We start from the raw sequence: 18,115 nt of genomic DNA, 5'->3' as shown, positions 1-18,115 counted from the left end.
AAACATTGCGTTTTTAAAGTTCATTTGGCCGTCTTAAAAAAAAAAATGCCTCAAATTTCGGCTACGACCCAAATACAAATCCGTTTGAATCCAATTCAAGGTGTTTTCCGAAACCATACAAAATGGCGTACTCCAACTCTGGCGTGAACACGCTTCTCGTGAAAAATCTGCCACCAGACGCGAAGGAAAGCAAGCTAGAAGAATTGTTTGCCGATATTGGACCCGTTAAGCGATGTTTCATTGTGCGTGACAAGTCGCAACAGTCGCAGTGCAAGGGCGTCGCGTATGTTACGTACGCCAGCACAGCCGATGCAGAGGCTGCCGTGAAACGGAGTCGACAACGAAATTTGAAGTGGGGCGACCGTATTCTGGCAGTAAAAGCTGCTACTCCCAAGGCGCCGCGCGAACCTATGGGCGAAGTTGCGACTCCGAAGAAGAGGGCGTTCACGAAGGAGGAGAAAGCAGCTAGAAAGAAGAGGAAGCCGAGACTGATCGTCCGCAACCTCTCGTTCAAAGCAACCGAGAAAACTCTGCGTGATTGCTTCTCGAAGTACGGAAGTGTCGTTGAAGTGACCATCCCGAAGAAGCCAGATGGTAAAATGCGTGGTTTTGCGTTTGTACAGTTCAACGAGACCAAAAGTGCCATCAAAGCAATTAACGGCTTGAATGCGACCGAGGTGTTGGGACGACCGATCGCGGTCGATTTCTCTCTCCCCAAGGCAACGTACCAGCAAAACGTGACTACTATGAACAGTGCTACGACTAAACTTGCTGATAAAGGGGGAGGCCCAGCTTCGCCGCATCAGGAGAGTGAAGACATGTCGGACGACGCTGAAAAACACTCGTCCGGAGCGTCGGAATCTGATAACACCGAGCACAGCTTCTCAGACATGGACGAAGACGATGGCGATGATGAGAGTGAATGCAGCGCAGACGTCAAACCTGATCGGCACTCGAAAGGCGACACGAAGAACACGGTGTTCATTCGAAACTTGTCGTTCGACAGCCAGCAAGGCGATCTTGAAACCTTGATGAAACAGTTTGGACCCTGTCGGTATTGCCTTCTGTGCACAGATATGGACACCGGTCGTTCTAGGGGCACTGCATTCGTCCGCTTTGCCCAAGAATCAAGCGTAGACGCATGTCTTGAAGCAGCTGCTTCCTCTCCGGGCATTATGCTGGACGGCCGGCGGCTCGACGTGGTCCGTGCTCTCAACCGGGACGAACTGGAGGAGAAACAGAAGGAGAAGAAAAAGCAAAAGAAGGACCGCCGAAACCTCTATCTGGCGCGAGAAGGGCTGGTCAGGCCAGGCACTGAGGCTGCACAAGGCGTCTCGCCACAAGACATGACTAAGCGGGCCAAACTTCAGGCACGCAAGCGCAAGCTACTAGCTAATCTCCATTACTTTGTGTCACCCACACGGCTCAGTGTGCACAATCTACCACCTTCCGTAGACGATCGCAAATTGCGGGCGTTGTTCTTGGAGAATGCACCGCATGGGGCTCGCATCACGGAGGCACGCGTCATGCGGAACCTCAAGTCTCCAACAGCCGAGTCCTACGGTTATGGTTTCGTCACTTTTACTAAGCACGAAGATGCACTGGCAGCACTGCGGGAACTCAACAACAATCCTGGCACTTTTGGGCCGAAGAAAAGACCAATCATTGAATTTTGCCTGGAAAATAAGGCAGCACTCTTAGCCAAGGAACGAAGGTTACAGAGAAGCAAGCAAAAGCTAAAAGAGCTACATGATAGTCATAGTGACGAGCAGAAGCTAGTGGAGGTTCCTCTGGAAAAGAAGGCAGCCTTTATGGGTGCAGCTGCAAACAAAAAGATGAAGGGTTTACCAACACATTCCGGACCAAAGGTGCGAACTAAGAAGGGCCGCGCTGGCAAGCAAAAATTGCAGCTCAAGAACAAAAAAGGCAAGAAAAAGCTTCAGCAAAAACCCAAAACATTTGTCAAGAATATGCGGACTGAGAAGGACAGTTTCAGCACAATGCTTGACAAACATAAGAAGGTGCACTCAAAGCAAACTCCTTCAGTGCGTAAAACAAAGTGGTTTGAGAATTAATAAATGTGTGAAGCTGTCGGTGGACAGCACATTGCGATTGCCTTGAAACTTTATTGTGACGACAAAACAAGCAGTTTAGAAAAATCCAAAACAAACCAGTGTAGAATGAGATCGTGGCATCTCTATCTCCTTGATGTCAAAAGCAGTTAGTCTTTAGAGTGAAGTAATACAGTAAACTTGTGTCACTCATGCTTGCTAGTATATACTTGTAGTACAAGGGGCTTGTATCTTTACTTGAAGCAAAATATTTGGGGGCCCTTAAGCTTCTCCTTTCAGAGTTAAATGCGACAGCAACATCATATCCGTAGTGTTTACTTCAACCGCTTAGCTTATCCTTTTTATTGTACGATGTTACACGAGGTTCAAATTGCGGATTACTACAATGTAATCGACATGGTTGAAAGTGGCTTGTGTCAGTGAAGCTTTTGCATATAGCTGCATTCTGTATGATGGGCGGCATGCTTTTAAACCTTGAGCAATTGTGTGCCTGACATCTTTACGGACTTGCTATGCACCCACTATGTTGTCTTAGGGAAAGAGGCACAGTAGCTTGTATGCCGTTTGTAAAAGGTGGCCAGCTTTAGACCATGAAGTCATTATGATAATCACATGTTCCAACACCTGATAGCGATGTGTGCTTATACTATGTAATATTGCTATAATTTTGCACGTATTGTGAAACCTGTACACAGGACGCGGGTGTTTGCAAAGTATAGACGTTATTTTCACTGCATTTCCAAGCAGAGAAAGTTCTTTTCCCTGTAGTTCCAAGCAGATGTGTGGCTGTGTGATAGAACACTTGCTTGTCAAGCGAACAGTTTGAGTTCGATCCTCATTCGGACCTAGAAATGTTCATTATTTCTTTTATTTGCATCTTTCTCACTTTTTCGGTCGAGGACGAGGTAGTGACTTTTCACTCACAATAACAATGCTGACGCTAGAATTTCTGTGAAATGGGCTGTTTATCCCTATTGTATTAATACTAAAAGTAAATAATATGTCAGCACTTCTTAAATACTACTCTAAGCACAATTTGCAAAGTAATCTGAGCATACAGTCATAAAAATATTGATGCAAGTAACCATGAGCATACACTCTGAAGTCTGGCTACATTTATGACTATTCTAAAATTCACTATCTGCAAATAGAGCCCCAATCGCATGAAATACTTCTCGTGCTGTCATTCTATGCTAACATTACACCAACTAGAAAAAGTTTGTGGTTATGGTACGCTCATCATTGTCCCTTGGCTTGGCACTTACGCGCAGAAAGTTGGTGTTCTAAAACATGCTGGAAGCGAATGGAGCCTTACAACAGACAGAATGGTGTTTTTCAAACCCTTTAATTGATTTGGGCTTCTTTCATGGCAAGATATATTCCCAGTTGGCATGATAGAGCAAATAATCTTTGGGTATTGTGTCAAACCATGCGGCCATTTCTGAAGGGCTCACAAAGGTTTTTTAGTATGCAATATGTATGCAATGCAACAGTATGCTTTAGTAAGCAATTAGTATGCAATATTAAATGTTTGGCTGGTTCCATGTACAGGGTCAATTTTTATGAAAGGGAACACTGGAACACGTGGCTTGCGCGCTCTGGCGGCTGCCGGCAGCGCGTCCAAGCGGGCGCGAGGGCAACTACAGTCTCTTTTCGCATCATCTCGCGGCGAGGAAAACAACAATTCGTTGCTGATATTGAACCAGCGGCAAGATTGCGACCCCCTCCCCCTTCAAGGCGATTACGTGAGAGCCGGTAATCGCCTTGAAGGGGGAGCATTTGCAATCTTGCCGTTCTATATCAGTAACAAATGGTTTTTTGCTCGCCGCAAGATGACGTGAAAAGAGACTGTGGTTGCTCTCGCTCCCACTTGAACGCGCTGCCAGCAGCCGCTGAAGCACGCAGGCCACGTGTCGCTGTCTTCCCTTTCATAAAAATTGACACTGTACATCTGGAATCAATGTTATGTGAAGCATGCAAATGAATGGTGACTGTGTTGCAAATTTTTATTGGGACATACGTTAAACAGCCGCATATGTCGTATATAACCAATTGTTTACAGATGCGTAACATTGTGAACAGCACAACGGATATTACCAACACCAGAAGTGGTAAGCTCATATGAAGTGCTGGTGCTCACGAGGATGGTAGCTCTGGACACACAAGTCAATTTGAGCAGATGGCCCCTAAATACAGTTGACATTAATTCAGCATGACAGCTGTGTCAAGAAAGCTTATAAAATTGGATAGCTGGCTCTGCAACCACAAGTGATGTTTCATGAATGTTAGGGTCTATTTGGAAAGAAGTTCCAAAATCTGGCATGGCTCTGCGGAATAATATTTGATTTCCCCGCAAAATGCTGAGGTTCGATTCCTACTGGGACCCCGACATTCATTCTTTGCATTCATCAGGTCAGTGCTGCCCATGTCTGCTTTCTCTTAATGCTCACACGTTAAGATTACCCACGTCTGTTTCCTGGGTAGATCTGTGGGTATGCACCACAAATCTGGCGAAAAGGGTTTTACTACGTACGTGTTGGAAATGTGACATTATCTATGTCATGACCAGCGGGTCGTATTCGTCAAACTATCTTACCCTCCCATACTAATTTTGGTTTACCCCTAGTTAAGGGGTTATCACAAGAGTACACAGATGGGCTCAAAGCGCGTGGAGTACACAAGTAAATGCTTTGCATTTATTACATTTCATACCTCCACAATGGCACATGTCACGGCATGCAAGTACTGATCTATGTGGTTCATCTCCAGCCAGGAGAAAAACATTTTCTTTGAAGTGTTTATAGAAAACTTTTCCCTTTTTTTCTATATTGCTCTATTTTTAGCACTCCTGCATGAAAAATTATTGTAGTGCTTACAATCGGCCTCGTTTTGAATGCACCAACTTTGGAGATGCTCGTTGTTGGAAACCAAGTACAGTCTGCACTTTTTTATAATTATAGTGTAGATTTTATGACTTTCTTTTAAAAAAAGCTTCAAGAATAATTTTTGAGCTTCTTCATTAATATTTGCACAATCATTTGTTTAAAACAAGTGATTTATGCTATTCTGTAACATTCTTAAGCACCACCTTTTCGTCGCACTCACTCTTAAGCTCTGGATAAAAAGTGAACTCTGCATAAGATATCGTACTTTTCTCACTCCCTCAGAATACCCTGCCACAGTGGTCTAGTGACTAAGGCACTCGGCTGCTGATCCTCGGGTTGCGGAATCGAATCGCAGCCGCGGCGGACGCATTTTTAATGAAGGCAAAAATGCTCGAGGCTCATGTGAATATATTTAGGTGCACGTTAAAGAACCCCAGCTGGTCAAACTTTCCAGAGCCCTACACTATGGTGTTTCTCATCATCGTGTTGCATGTTAAACTCCTACAATCATTAATTACTATCACTCCCTCAGAAAAAATATAGTCGGCTTATATACTCTGAAACTAAAAATTATATCTGAATATGGCATAAGTTTCCTGTAGTATTCAATCGAAAGGTTGATGAAATGCTATTAGACAAGGAGGATGCATAGTAATCACGAAGAAAGTTTCCTTCCTGCATGATAGTAACATAAAAATGAAGACATAGTTGCCAAACTAGGTAAATACAATTACCTTTTTTTTAGCGGGTTGTTATAAGGGCTTCACTTGTGTATATCGCTGTACAAGCATCCCATTCTATTGTACTCAGTTGCAAGTCAAGAGCAGTGTGGCTTTTCTCCGTCAGAAGACCCCCTCCAGCCAGTGGTGTCACTGCATCTACATTATGTCATGGCCACTTTGTGATGCACTTTTTGACATGCCTTAATTCAATAGTCAATTTCGTCCTAAAATCATGACCTCACAAACGAAAGAAACATATAGACAGGACATGCTTTAACGCACTTTGACATGCTTTGATATACTTTGACATAGTTTGTGATTCCCCTCGTGAGCACGGTGCAAAGACGGTCAGCCATGACGTCATGATTACATGGTGACGCTATTGGCTCAAGAGGGTCCTTCAAGTCTTCAAAGGTGAAAAGCCAGACTGCTCTTGACTTCAAGGGTCATTCCATCATGGTTGTCAGCAGGATTTGCTCTTGAGTGGGGGGTGCAAACCAGCGTTGCATTGCACTGAGGGAGGGAAAAGCACTGGTATAGCTTGCTTGAGGGCAAGTGCCCCCTTTGCACCCCCTTGTCGATGCCCATGCATTATACCTAGTCAAGATGGATGACCAGCAATGTTGCAGCACATACACAAAGTTTAACACAGATACATGCATTTATTTTTATCATTCCGTAATGATGATGATAGCTCTGTAATCACCATGATGCTATGCACTTATCGTTTTGGTTCCAACATTAGACAGATTTTTGGCCAAAGCTAAATCCATAAACAACCATTATTCAATGACTTGGATTAGTGTAGCACTTCGAACTAAACTTTTTCAATACAAAGCTAAGTGACCCGTCTTTTGTCTAGTTTTAATGTAGCCACTATAGAGACTCCAATAGTGATTACAGGAGTGGTTGTCACCACGGCTAATTCAGTCACCACTGCCACATGTTGCCCCATTAACACACTATTTTTTGGATTAGCTTAAGCTTTCTTTTTTCATTGTGACAAACAAACACAAGAAATGCATCAAACTTTGTCCACACACTGCTCACGAGTAATAATTTCTCTTACATCAGTTTTTTTTCTTAAACATCGGGCATGAATAATCCGCATGAACTTGCAAGTAGGCATAGATAACAATGTCGGCTAGAAACTAATCAGTTTTCTCTGGTAGAAATAACACCACTGTTATACTATATAGATAGACAGCAACATTCGGGACTACTTTGTGTGGGCTGAAGGCCTATTTCTTAATGATCACATTGTAATGATTGATTGTGGCTCAGATCTCAGATCGATACACCTCAGATACACATACCTAAACCTGGTGCACAAGCAGACAGTGGCTATAGTGCAGCTTCATAGACCACTGTCATTGCTTTGCAACCTCCTGTTCAAATTTGCCTACGTCGATTAATGTAGTACAGGTGCTGTCCTCAGATCAGGCAAAAATGCTTACGGCATGCTTAACGAGTGTCTCATTGCAGTAAGGTTCAGCAAAAATTGTTTCAGCATTGAAGATGAACAAGTGCAGCATCTAAATCAGCTGGTGGTGATAGTGTCTGTGAAATATTGCAGAGCAAGAATGGCCTGAATTTATAACACAAGGCCATGCGCTCTCGAGGAAGATGTGCTTTGAGAGAGATAAAAAGTGCCTGCGCCACATCCACTTCTCAAGTCATTACCTACCATGGTCCATAAATTCGGCTCTGCTTAATGCAATGTACAATCTATAAAATAGCACTCCAAAGAAAAATAAAGAGAAGAAAAAAAGTAGAAACAAGGTTACCCACGTTAATGTGACATGATCCTTCATCTCAAGCAGTTGAGAGATTGCAGCACTGACGGATGCCAGTTGAAGCAAAGGGTATGTACACTTTGAAAGCAAAGCTTGACTCTTAAATAGATGTTACGTGCCTAGTGCAATTTACAAATTTATGTAACTTGTCCAATAATAAACCAATTTGGAATAGTCTTCTAATTACAGCTAATGCTTAAACTAACAAAACCCAAATAAGTCCCAATCTAATGAAAAAATTTCATTTCCCTAGCTAATACTCATAGAATGAAGTGCTTAAGTCAACCTTAATTAATAAACTAATTTGGCCATCAAACCAAATTTAATGAAGCTTTTAACTGAAAACACGGAGTGAAAATACAGCGATTTCTTGCCAATTTTGAACAAGACAGGTCTTTCTCCAAGAGTGCACTCTACATATATCGCATTTGAACATATAAGTACCATAGGTAAGGCCCTGTAGCTTTGCTTTGCTAAGGCTGAACGCAGCACCAATGCATGGAACAACAAACACAACAGCTGGTAACGTTCTCATGTGCTGGATAGTGCTAGAGGTGACAATGGTTGCTTTTGTCATTTTATGGCAACACAGCAGATCGCACTGATCATAGTCTCCCATCTTTCTCTTTCACCCTGCTCACACAGTCACTACATTTGTTATAAACGTCGCATGTCGGTATCCAGTCTTAACTGCATGTGACCCTCCACTTGCTCTGCATTGGCCGGAAATGGTGTCCCTTATGTCAGGACCACATTCGGGCTACCCTCACGAATGTTTCAGGTGTGCACACATGGGTTGCTGGTAGGAGCTATGCTGTGGTAGCTTTTAAGCATCTCTACTTTACAATTTTAGATTTTCAAGGACCAAAAAGTCACTTTTTCAATTTTACAATATTCCCGAATTAATGAAATAATTTGAGTGCTCCCCTCATCACATCACTAAACCTAGGAATTACTGTATACTCTTCCTACAGATGGTACCTTTCAACTTTCAATGTGTAATCAAGACTTGCAATGGGGCCTGGTGAGGGGCCCTTCATAAAAAAAAATCACACCATATCCCCAACGTGAATGATGAAGAGTACAAGTGAAGCAGTGGGACCATTTGGTGTTACCATAAATCACCCATGAAATTGACCACTCGCACATATATATGAGTGACAAAGTGGTATACAGTATTATGCAGTGTTTATTAGCCATAACTGGTACGTCGTGTCTAGTTGTGAATTTTGTTTTCGCCTTCGCTATTACTACATTGTGGTATCGGATCTAGCCTCAAGTTGATAATGATGAGGTGTGGTGTTTGTAGTCATACAAAATGCATCGTAGAGCATATTGAGGTGTCATATACTGCATAAGCCAGTCGCTGTGCGTGATCAACATCGTCATCGGCGTCATCGTCATGGCGTATAGCGGGTACCTTGCATGTGCTGCGCCATGATGGCAGAAAGCGAATGTGTGGTCTGGAGGGAAACATACCATTTATAACCAATAAACATTGTATGTACCTGTACGTTGCTTCGTCACTCATTTACATGCATGAGTGGTGAATGTCACAAGCGATTTACGGTAACACTGAATGATTCCACTGCTTCACCCACTCATTATCATTCACTTTGTGGATATGCCATGATTTTTCGTGCAGCTGTCTCTAGATCTGTGAGGCGGTATCTTGCATTCCTCATGTTCAAATTGTTGGCGGTCACGCCAGCTCAGTAAGAGATACGGTGTTTTGAGATAATGCAACTCTGTTTGTGACACTGTGTGGGCAACCAATTGGGAAATGTCAGTGCGATGCTGCTGCATGTGCTGTAAGCTGATGGCAACATTGCTTTGAGCCACAAAGAAGGAGCCCAAAAAAACAAATCTCAGGGCATTTAACATGGGAGAGGGAAACGCATCTATTGCATCTCCGTGGGAAAGTGCTCGGACGCACATGTTATGAGAGCAGTCCTACCCTACATGTGGCATTGCATCGGGATTACTCCCTGAATTAAGGCGGACTGACGGCTGCTGTTGAGGAGCCCGCATTTGCACCGGCATTAAAAGAAATAAAGGAGGCATTGACCAGAATAATTAAAGAGACCATTGAAAAATTTCATAGACAGTTTTCATATTATCTTTATTTACCCTATATACATACATCCCAATAAATTCTTCAGCACCTAACAAACACAGCACTCCACCAATTATTGACATAAACCACATGTTTTCACTTGTATCACGATATCACTTTTATGTACTTAGGTGCACATCTATATAAATAATCTAAATAAAATCAAGGATCCACATCTTGGCAGTCTGTTTTAGCAAAGCTACACAGTCACTCAGAATCTGAATCATGGAGACTGAAACCATTCCGGTGAAGGGCACTTTCAATTCCAGTACGGTTGATGGCCATCAATGGATGCATTGCAGATTTCAAACTAGCATACAGCTTTGGGAACAAGATCTCCTGAGCAGCCAGTAACTGCTTCACCCTGTGCCGTTCCTAAACAAATAAGGGAAGAATACAAAGAAGAAGTTACACAAGTGGCAAGATTATGCCCTTTCACTACTAGGTCATTTTGAGAAAAGCACATTTATGGAACTTCATCGGTTATGTTGCATCAAATTTCATAAATTTAACTCAACAAAAGGCTGAATGCGTCTAATATCCCCTTAAGAAAGTCACGTAACTTTGTGAAAGTCGAAGGTTCTGGGTGTGGGCCCCGCCAATGGCATAGGCAGTTTTTCGTCCATTTCAATTCCTTTCTATTTATGTCATCATTACTACATTAGAGCTGAAAATTTCAAATAATGTCCTGTGTCTTTTCTTTGGCTAGTCTGTTGAATTCACTAGGTTGTATCCAAGAAAAAGAGAGCTAATTGAACAATTCTACTTCTTTTTTTTTGTCAGGCACATCTAGATATACACATTGCAGTTAGGTGAAGAAAATTACACTGAGAATAGCAATGCAAAGTTGAACAACAATGGAAAAAAAAGGTGAGGAGCACAAACTAGTAAGAGCTGAAATCCAAAACCTCAAATATAGCTTTTTTTCATAAACAATAAAATTAAATGGCGTGGTCATCAGTGCAGTTATAAACATGTAATACTGGTCTGCATGAGTGTGTGCAAAGCATATATGAAGAAGTGACAGAAAACACAAAAAGAATTAATTATGTCTACAAACCTTAGGTGCTTCAAAGCAAGCTGGGCAGTTTTCTGCTATGACTGGAAGTTTTTTCTGTAAAGCAAGCATAAATTTATGCCATGAAATTGAACACAAAACATTTCTCTGCCCTCAAGTGCACCTTAAAGGCACCGTGAAAGTGTTAAAACAGCATAAGCAAGTACCCACCTCTTCAGCAAATTTCCTGAGATTTTTTTCTCGCACGTAGACAAAAGGCCGAGTTACTCGGAGGTCCCCCTCTCTTGAAGACATGTCATGATACAAAATCAGTAAAATTACGCAAGGAAATGCACCACCTGAACTTACCTAACCTTGTAGTTGGCCTTCATTGTTCTTAGACGGCCATTGTGAAACACAGTCATGAGAAAGCTGCAACATCAAAGAGAAGGACAAAAGCAGATGTTTCACAGTGAAACACAAGGGCCTCAAAATGAACCAGTCTTGCTAAAGGTATGGTGCTTTCTACCATATAAAATAACAAAGCATTCAAATACAGAATGGTTCAGGAATGCAGCCTGTAAAATAAGAAATATTAAAGACCAAACATTTTACTACGGGGAAAAATTTTCCCACAAAGAAGGTGAAGCACAAACTTGGCAGTGGCAGTAGTAGTAAGCGCAGTCAACGTACACCCAGTGACATTAATTTTATGGTGGCATAGCTTTTGTATACAGGAAAGATGCATAGAATATAGGCTTGTGCAAATAGTGAATTTCAGGCTCAAAGCGAATTCAAAGCGAATAGTGATTTTGGTTGAATAATCTCGAATCGAATTCAGATGGTATATATATCACATATTATTAAAAAAAGGGGGCACATTTTTCATGACCAAACTAACCTGCACAATATTTTTTTAACAATTAAAATAAGGCCTGTTCAAGGGCTTTTTTTGCTTCAAAGGAAGTGGCAACAACATTGAATAGTAGCAGGATTTTACTTTTGCTAGAATGAAAGCGCTAGCCTATAAAATATGCTACTTTTTCAAATTTGCTATACTTAGAGCATATAAGTAGGTATACCAACCTTCCAAACTTAAAAAAATGAATCGATGTGAGAAAAATATTTTCATTTCACCTTGAAGTACGGCTTCGCGGCAGTGCGAGTTTCTCTTGAATACGTGTTTTCACGGCTTTTCACCCCTCCACTGCAGTGAAACCACCTTTACAGGGTAACACATGCGGACTTATATGCATTTATTCGTTTGTTTCGAATAATTCGAAATTTTCAGCATTTTATACTCGATTTGAAGCGAATTCGAATACTGCATTAATTGTTCGAATATTCAAAGCATTCGAATATTCGCACGAGCCTCATAAAATAGGTAGGTAGAGTTACCATGTATTTCTGAAAGTGATGTAATTCTTTCACAATTAATGACTCAACAACCTCAGGAACATGTTGCTAAGATCTGACATTGTGAGAATATGTTTGCTCTCAATAAAATTCAACGATTCGGCATCCCCAAAATGAAAATCTATGTGCACAACTTGGAATTTCTTCGCAGTCCTTGCATTTTGTGCATGAAACTGCAGTATGATCCGAGAGATTGATAAAGGAAAAGCATGACCTAAGCTTCACCTTTCAGCAAGGTCATCCAAATGCTGCCCAAGTGCGAGTACATTGTAGCCTTCTCTTCGAGCACAAGCGTAGATCCGACCCCGCTTCATGCGGCTGCAGAAGCTGCAAATGGAGGTGCATTCAGGTAGGGCAGAGGCCTGCTCAACAATGCCTGCGAGGAGAACAAGAGTTTGAAGCATGGTGATTCAGCCTCTGTACACAAAAGGTTCATATAAGAAGTGTTAATATGCTGCTACTAACAAAGCAAAAAGAGCCCTTGAATTTTCACTTTCCTTCATTCATAGTGAGGGTCTCGTTCTGGCAGACTTGATGCCTTCTGGTAGTATGCAAGAGATTTTCGGTGAGTTTCCAGCTCATAGCAAGATAACGTACAATGTGACACCAACAGGCAGAAAAACAGTTCCGCACTTGCCATCGTGGCTACTAGCGGTGCTACTGACACTCTCCCAGGTTTAAATGCACACACACACACACACACACACACACACACACACACACACACACACACACACACACACACACACACACACACACACACACACACGCACACGCGCACACACACACACACACACACACACACACACACACACACACATATATATATATATATATATATATATATATATATATATATATATATATATATATATATATATATATACTTCATAAAGTGGATGGGAAATGATGGCCACTGTAGCTCAGTTGGTAAAGCATCGGGCATGTTAGGTATTTGACGGTCGCAGATTCTGTCCCAGCCAGCAGCAAATTATGTTTTTGTCCATTTTCCTTTCTTCTCATTTACATAACAATTATACTACTAACATCTCCTGCACTTTTCTTGGTGTCACTGTCGATTAGTTCTCATTATTATTCTCTCTAACAAAGTAAGACGAGTCCTTCAATTCACACTCATTTTCTTAATGCATTACTACATTAGATGGGTGTTTAAATCGCACATATTGAAAAAGTGGTTACAAAAGGCTCACTCTTGTACACTGCAAAGCAGGGTACAGCAACCTTACAAACATGGTGAAAAAACTGTCTGGTATGCGAATTTATATAGATTATACAGTCATGTATGCTAATAAAAATGGCAACATTGTTATGCTTACACTGCTCTTCATAGAAGTATGGGACTCCTAATAGTTGCAGGTATTTCTTCAAAGGGCTCGGATCATACAGTGAGCTTCCAGGATCGACTGTCACTGCACCCAGATCGAAACTCTTTCCCTAGAGATGCGAGAATGTAGGGCATGCAGCCGCATTTAGTGCATATCCCCCAAAACTTACCTGAATTACCAGCTGCTGTAGTTTCAGGTGGTAATTTAGGAAAAAACATGGGCCTCGTAGACAGTAAGCAATCGTTTGATTTATTACATGAAGCAACAATTGAGCCTCATTTTAATGAAGGGCAACATGAAGTGAACATCAATTTCGTAAAATGGAATATGAAGGGAGTGAGAAAATGCGTTACTGTTTACAGAGGTTCAGTTTAGTGAAGATGTGCAGCATTGCTGGAGGCAATTAAGAAACCAACCAAAATCAAGGCAGTTCAATGATTGTTTATAATACTTTACTCGCAATGAATCAGATTCAAATACTGATATATATACAGATAAGGATCCCAAAGCAATAGACTGCTACGAGGTCCATCACAATTTCACCGAACAATTTCCAGTTTTCAGCAAAACAGATAAGTAGAGTGTCTATTGCACTTTACATATACGAAATGTGGGCTGTAAAGGAGTATTACAGCGCAAAATAAGCCATGGGAGTAGCCGGCTACAAACCCCGCCTACCGTTGACGACCGCTGTTTTACCATGGAATGTGTGACCGTATGTACTGGATGGAACATAATTGCCATCTGCGAAAGCTGCAGCTGCTTTAAAGCATTCAGTTTCAATGCTAATCTGTAGAAAACTTAAATAACTCAACTGCACATGACGCTCACCAAAGAACAAGATCATTCACTGAAGTGAAGACACTTGCACAGCAGCATGTGCTCACGGCTTGAAAGTGTTCCAGAGTTGCCCAACTCTCACGCCAGCGATGTATAAAATATGCAATTATACGTCAAGTGATCGACCAAATGCCCTGCAATGAGCCAGCTTGTTTGTGAATATGCAAAAATAGATTATGAATGAAAATTGGGTGTCATGGCCCCTTTAGTAATAGTACACAAGTGGTGAACTGCAGTGAATTTAGAATGCAGTTCTGTTTAGGCGACTTCCAGTTACGAGAATAAAGCATTACCAAACAAGTCTCAGTTTACTTCATTAAATCCAATAAACCATGTTGGTTTATTGAGGTTCAGCAATGATGTTTCAATGAAAATAGAAGAATCACTTGGTGACTATTAACAAGCTTGTTCAATATATTGAATTTTAGGTTCAAAGCAAACTTACAGTGAATTGTGATTTGGTCAAATAACTTTGAACCAAATTTGAATTGTATATATAGCAGGATATAGAGAAAAATAGGCATAGTTGTCATGACCCAACTCACCTGCACAATATTTTCTTTTTCTAATCAAGACAAGGCATGAACAAGTGCCATCATTTTTTATTCAAGAATAAATACAAGCAACTTTGAATAATAGCAGGATTTGACTTTCAGTAGAATGTGAGTAATAACAGGCAAATTATGCTACATTTTAAAATATACTATACTCAAACCGTGTAAGCTATTATAACAAGCTTTCATAGTTAAAAAATGATCAATATATGTCAGGTTAATATGGTCACGAAACCTGAAAAGGGGCTTTGCAGCAGTGCATATTTACACTGGATACGTGTGTTTACGGTTCAGTATAGCACCCCTCCACAGCAATGAAACCACCTTTGCAGGGCAATTACATGCCTATTACAGTGAAATCTCGGGAGAACAAACCCCACATTAACGAACTTTTCAGATTAACGAACTTTTATGAAATCCCCCACCGACTGCTAATAGTTTCAATGTAAAATTATTTCACTACTACGAACTTCAGAATACCGAACTTTTCAGAATAACGAGCGTTAATTTAGTTCCACATTATATTAACAACGTCTCAGTACTACGAACTTTTGTTCTGAAATCCGTTGCAACCACCGGAGCGGTAGGCAAGCAGACGACAAAGCGAACGGACGCCTTGCTTCTCGGAAGACAGGAGACGGTGTGGAGAGAAAAAAAAAACGAAAGGACTACTTTCTTTTCTTTTTTTTTTTAAACGCCCACGCTGCAGGTTTACAAACCGCAGAGGTGAAGGCAACACGGGAGGGTAAGGTCAGCGAGGCAGAGTGGGAGTTGCAGAGCAGGAAGAAGCATGGGTGCGGAATACCTGAGACAGCGAGAGAGCAGAAAACGAAACGTGAGGAATTTTCTTTTTTAGCACTTTTTTTTTCTTCGAAAGAGGCGATGACAGCCGTGACGGTTCTAGTTTTTCTTTAGAGGCTTTTTTTTTTTTTTTCAGTCGTGTTCATCTCTTTTCGGTGATTACTTATCGTGTCTGCAAAGCGAATCGGCGTTCGCGCTGTGGTCTTACCACAAATGAGTTCATCTCTGCTTGCGAACAAGAAGCGGAAGCAGTTTTCGCTAAGTGAGACAATGGATATAAGGCAAAAAAGCACACTGTTGTGACCAAAGAACCAAATTGCACCACTGGAATGTGGATGAGCTGGAGGCCTTCGCACTGCAAAGTTAGTGGTTCTCGCGTAAAAAAAAAAAATATCACAGACTTATCTAAAGGAAACGTGCATTTTTTGGTGTTTACTTGTGCATTTGTTTTTTTTTTATCATGAAAAACGAGTTCAAGGACCCACCATTGTAAAAGTAAGTCGTTTTGGTCGGTTAAAATAAGTATGGTTAAGTTTCGAGCTTTCACTATAATGACCTTTCAAAATAACGAACAAATTTCTGCAGTCACCTGAAGTTCATTATACTGAGATTTCACTGTATACTTTGTTTCATAAGTGCAACGCATGGTGCAATGCACTGAAGCTAGCGAGACTTTTTGCAGTAGATGTGTTCGTAGTGTGGTTTGTCACTCGTAATGGGGTTTGTCCTTTTAGTTTTTACAATGAGTAATAAATGCAGATCCTTTGTGCCTGAGAAATAAACAAACCCCCTTATTTATGCAGTTGTCAATGGTTTATTCAGGACCACTGAGCGTCTGTGTGATTTCATATCATGGCTTCTGCAATCAGTTCTGGCAGTGTGCAGCTGGAACCCATTACAGAGGCCACGTTCACGATGAAATCCAAGCGCGAGATGTGCGGAGTTACACATTTTGCTGACCGAACTTCTTGCATAGCTTCCGCAGCATTGCACCTGATGTATGAAAGAGAGTGTAATATCGGAGAGTATTTGTTCATTGCAAATACTTCAGAATTTTTAACAATTTAAATTCAAGTCAAAGCAAATTCGTATATTGTAATATTCACTTGAATACTTGAAGTGTTGAAATATTTGCACAAGCCTGGACATGAGTGAAAACAGTATAGTATAAAATTCACAAGAAAGTTAGCTGCTACCTTTTTCCTGAGGTAGAACTGATACTGGTGCAAAGTGTGAAGTAGAGAAAGAGAGTCCTTTCCACCTGACAAACAGACAAGGACTCTGTCCCCATCAGCTATCATGTTGAACTCGTTGACTGCCTGGAAGCAGAAAAATAAACAATTCACTCGGGAGTGTTCTAAGAAAAGCTGCAATTTTCACAGCAGATATGACAAGTTCATTCAAGCTCACTTTTGAAGAAAGTGAAAGTTAGAAGCTGTCCACTTTAAATATTTCTACATTTCTGAATTTGTCATAGCCATAACAAACTCACGCCGACATCTGCCTTGCTCATCAAACCATGGAACTAGATTCTTTGCGATGCACACAATGTTTTCTTTATCTGCTACAGTACCCCTTTGTGTCCGGCAAAATACACGCACAGGCACCACAACTCTCAGAAGTGGCACAGCACAAAAACCTTGCACAGACTGCCGAACAAGAATGTTGCAGGATAGCGTAACAGCGTGAGTTCAATTCCAAGCAGAGTAAGTATTCTTTTATCGAGTAGGCGTACTTGGCCAATCACCTTAGGTGTCTTAGCTAGCGAACTGGACCAATACCGAACACAAGCAGTAAAGTGGGCCAATTCGCCAATTCAGGATATTCCATAATTAAGGGTTGTGACCACGTGAGCCACTATTGGCACCACTGCACATATTGTGCAAAGGTATCAGCATTAATATGCACAGTACCAAAGTTATCTGAATACATATGAGCAACTGTACAGCTTCAAATATGATGCAATTCACTAGAACACAATTGAACTTTACAGACACAGAACTGTTCCTAGCAACTAGACTGATTCCTGTTATCTGATGTGATCATCCTCCCACCCTGAAAAAATCTTCCTCACCATATAATACTAATGAAAGCACTAGGTAAAAATAAACGAGCATGAAAAGCTAGTGCACAAAAGTGGCATCCCAACTTGTCCCGAGATTTATCAAAACAAGCTAAACCAGCACTGCTTAAAGAGTGCCAATTTCTGAACCATTAGACACACAAGCGTGGCATTGGAGTATTTTTCGTTCAAATGTTTGCGAAAGTGTAACAGGAAAATTGTGTGTAGATATCTGACAGGATCACTTGATCATGTGCACTCAATCATACTTGGCAAAAGCTTTGCTTGGCAGTTTTGTAGAAGCTGCAGAACTGAAATACGTGTCTCTGCATGTGCCATGAAACAGTACCTATTTTTATTTACCAATTTTCGGAGTTGCCAAGCTAGAATAATTATAGCAATAATTATAACAAGAATAAAACAAGTATGGAAAGCTCTTGGAAAACAGATTATTGTGCAACGGGATGAATCCCTGAGGAGCAGCAGCCTTCACACTCAACTCCATGCC

The 18,115-nt window shown here is 41.2% G+C and overlaps 2 protein-coding genes across 2 annotated transcripts in view; one reads left to right on the top strand and one right to left on the bottom strand.

Moving 5' to 3' along the window:
- Nucleotides 1–94: 94 nt before the first annotated feature.
- Nucleotides 95–2,112, top strand: LOC119177620 (RNA-binding protein 28). Its single transcript, XM_037428904.2, has one exon. The coding sequence runs from the start codon at nt 123–125 to the stop codon at nt 2,073–2,075; it is 1,953 nt and encodes a 650-aa protein (XP_037284801.2). The 5' UTR covers nt 95–122; the 3' UTR covers nt 2,076–2,112.
- Nucleotides 2,113–9,571: 7,459 nt separating this feature from the next.
- The window catches only part of LOC119177604 (uncharacterized), a 41,745-nt gene continuing 33,201 nt past the window's right edge, over nt 9,572–18,115 (bottom strand). Inside the window, exons 15-21 of the mRNA XM_037428903.2 lie at nt 16,742–16,864; nt 13,342–13,459; nt 12,230–12,380; nt 10,958–11,020; nt 10,820–10,892; nt 10,652–10,705; nt 9,572–9,966 (exon numbers count right to left, since the gene is read on the bottom strand). Of these exons, the coding sequence (XP_037284800.2) occupies nt 9,799–9,966; nt 10,652–10,705; nt 10,820–10,892; nt 10,958–11,020; nt 12,230–12,380; nt 13,342–13,459; nt 16,742–16,864 (750 nt within the window). The 3' untranslated portion in view covers nt 9,572–9,798. The remainder of the gene's footprint in view (nt 9,967–10,651; nt 10,706–10,819; nt 10,893–10,957; nt 11,021–12,229; nt 12,381–13,341; nt 13,460–16,741; nt 16,865–18,115) is intronic.

This window comes from Rhipicephalus microplus, chromosome 2, assembly GCF_043290135.1.
Source record: "Rhipicephalus microplus isolate Deutch F79 chromosome 2, USDA_Rmic, whole genome shotgun sequence".
In the NCBI taxonomy this organism is placed as follows: Eukaryota; Metazoa; Arthropoda; class Arachnida; order Ixodida; family Ixodidae; genus Rhipicephalus; species Rhipicephalus microplus.
The sequence above is the reverse complement of the archived record's forward strand: the minus strand, read 5'-3'. Positions and strand labels throughout refer to the sequence as shown.

What these genes read in the sequence shown, in the direction of transcription:
- LOC119177620 (XM_037428904.2), top strand. Translation starts at nt 123, where the DNA reads ATGGCGTACTCCAACTCTGGCGTGAACACGCTTCTCGTGAAAAATCTG.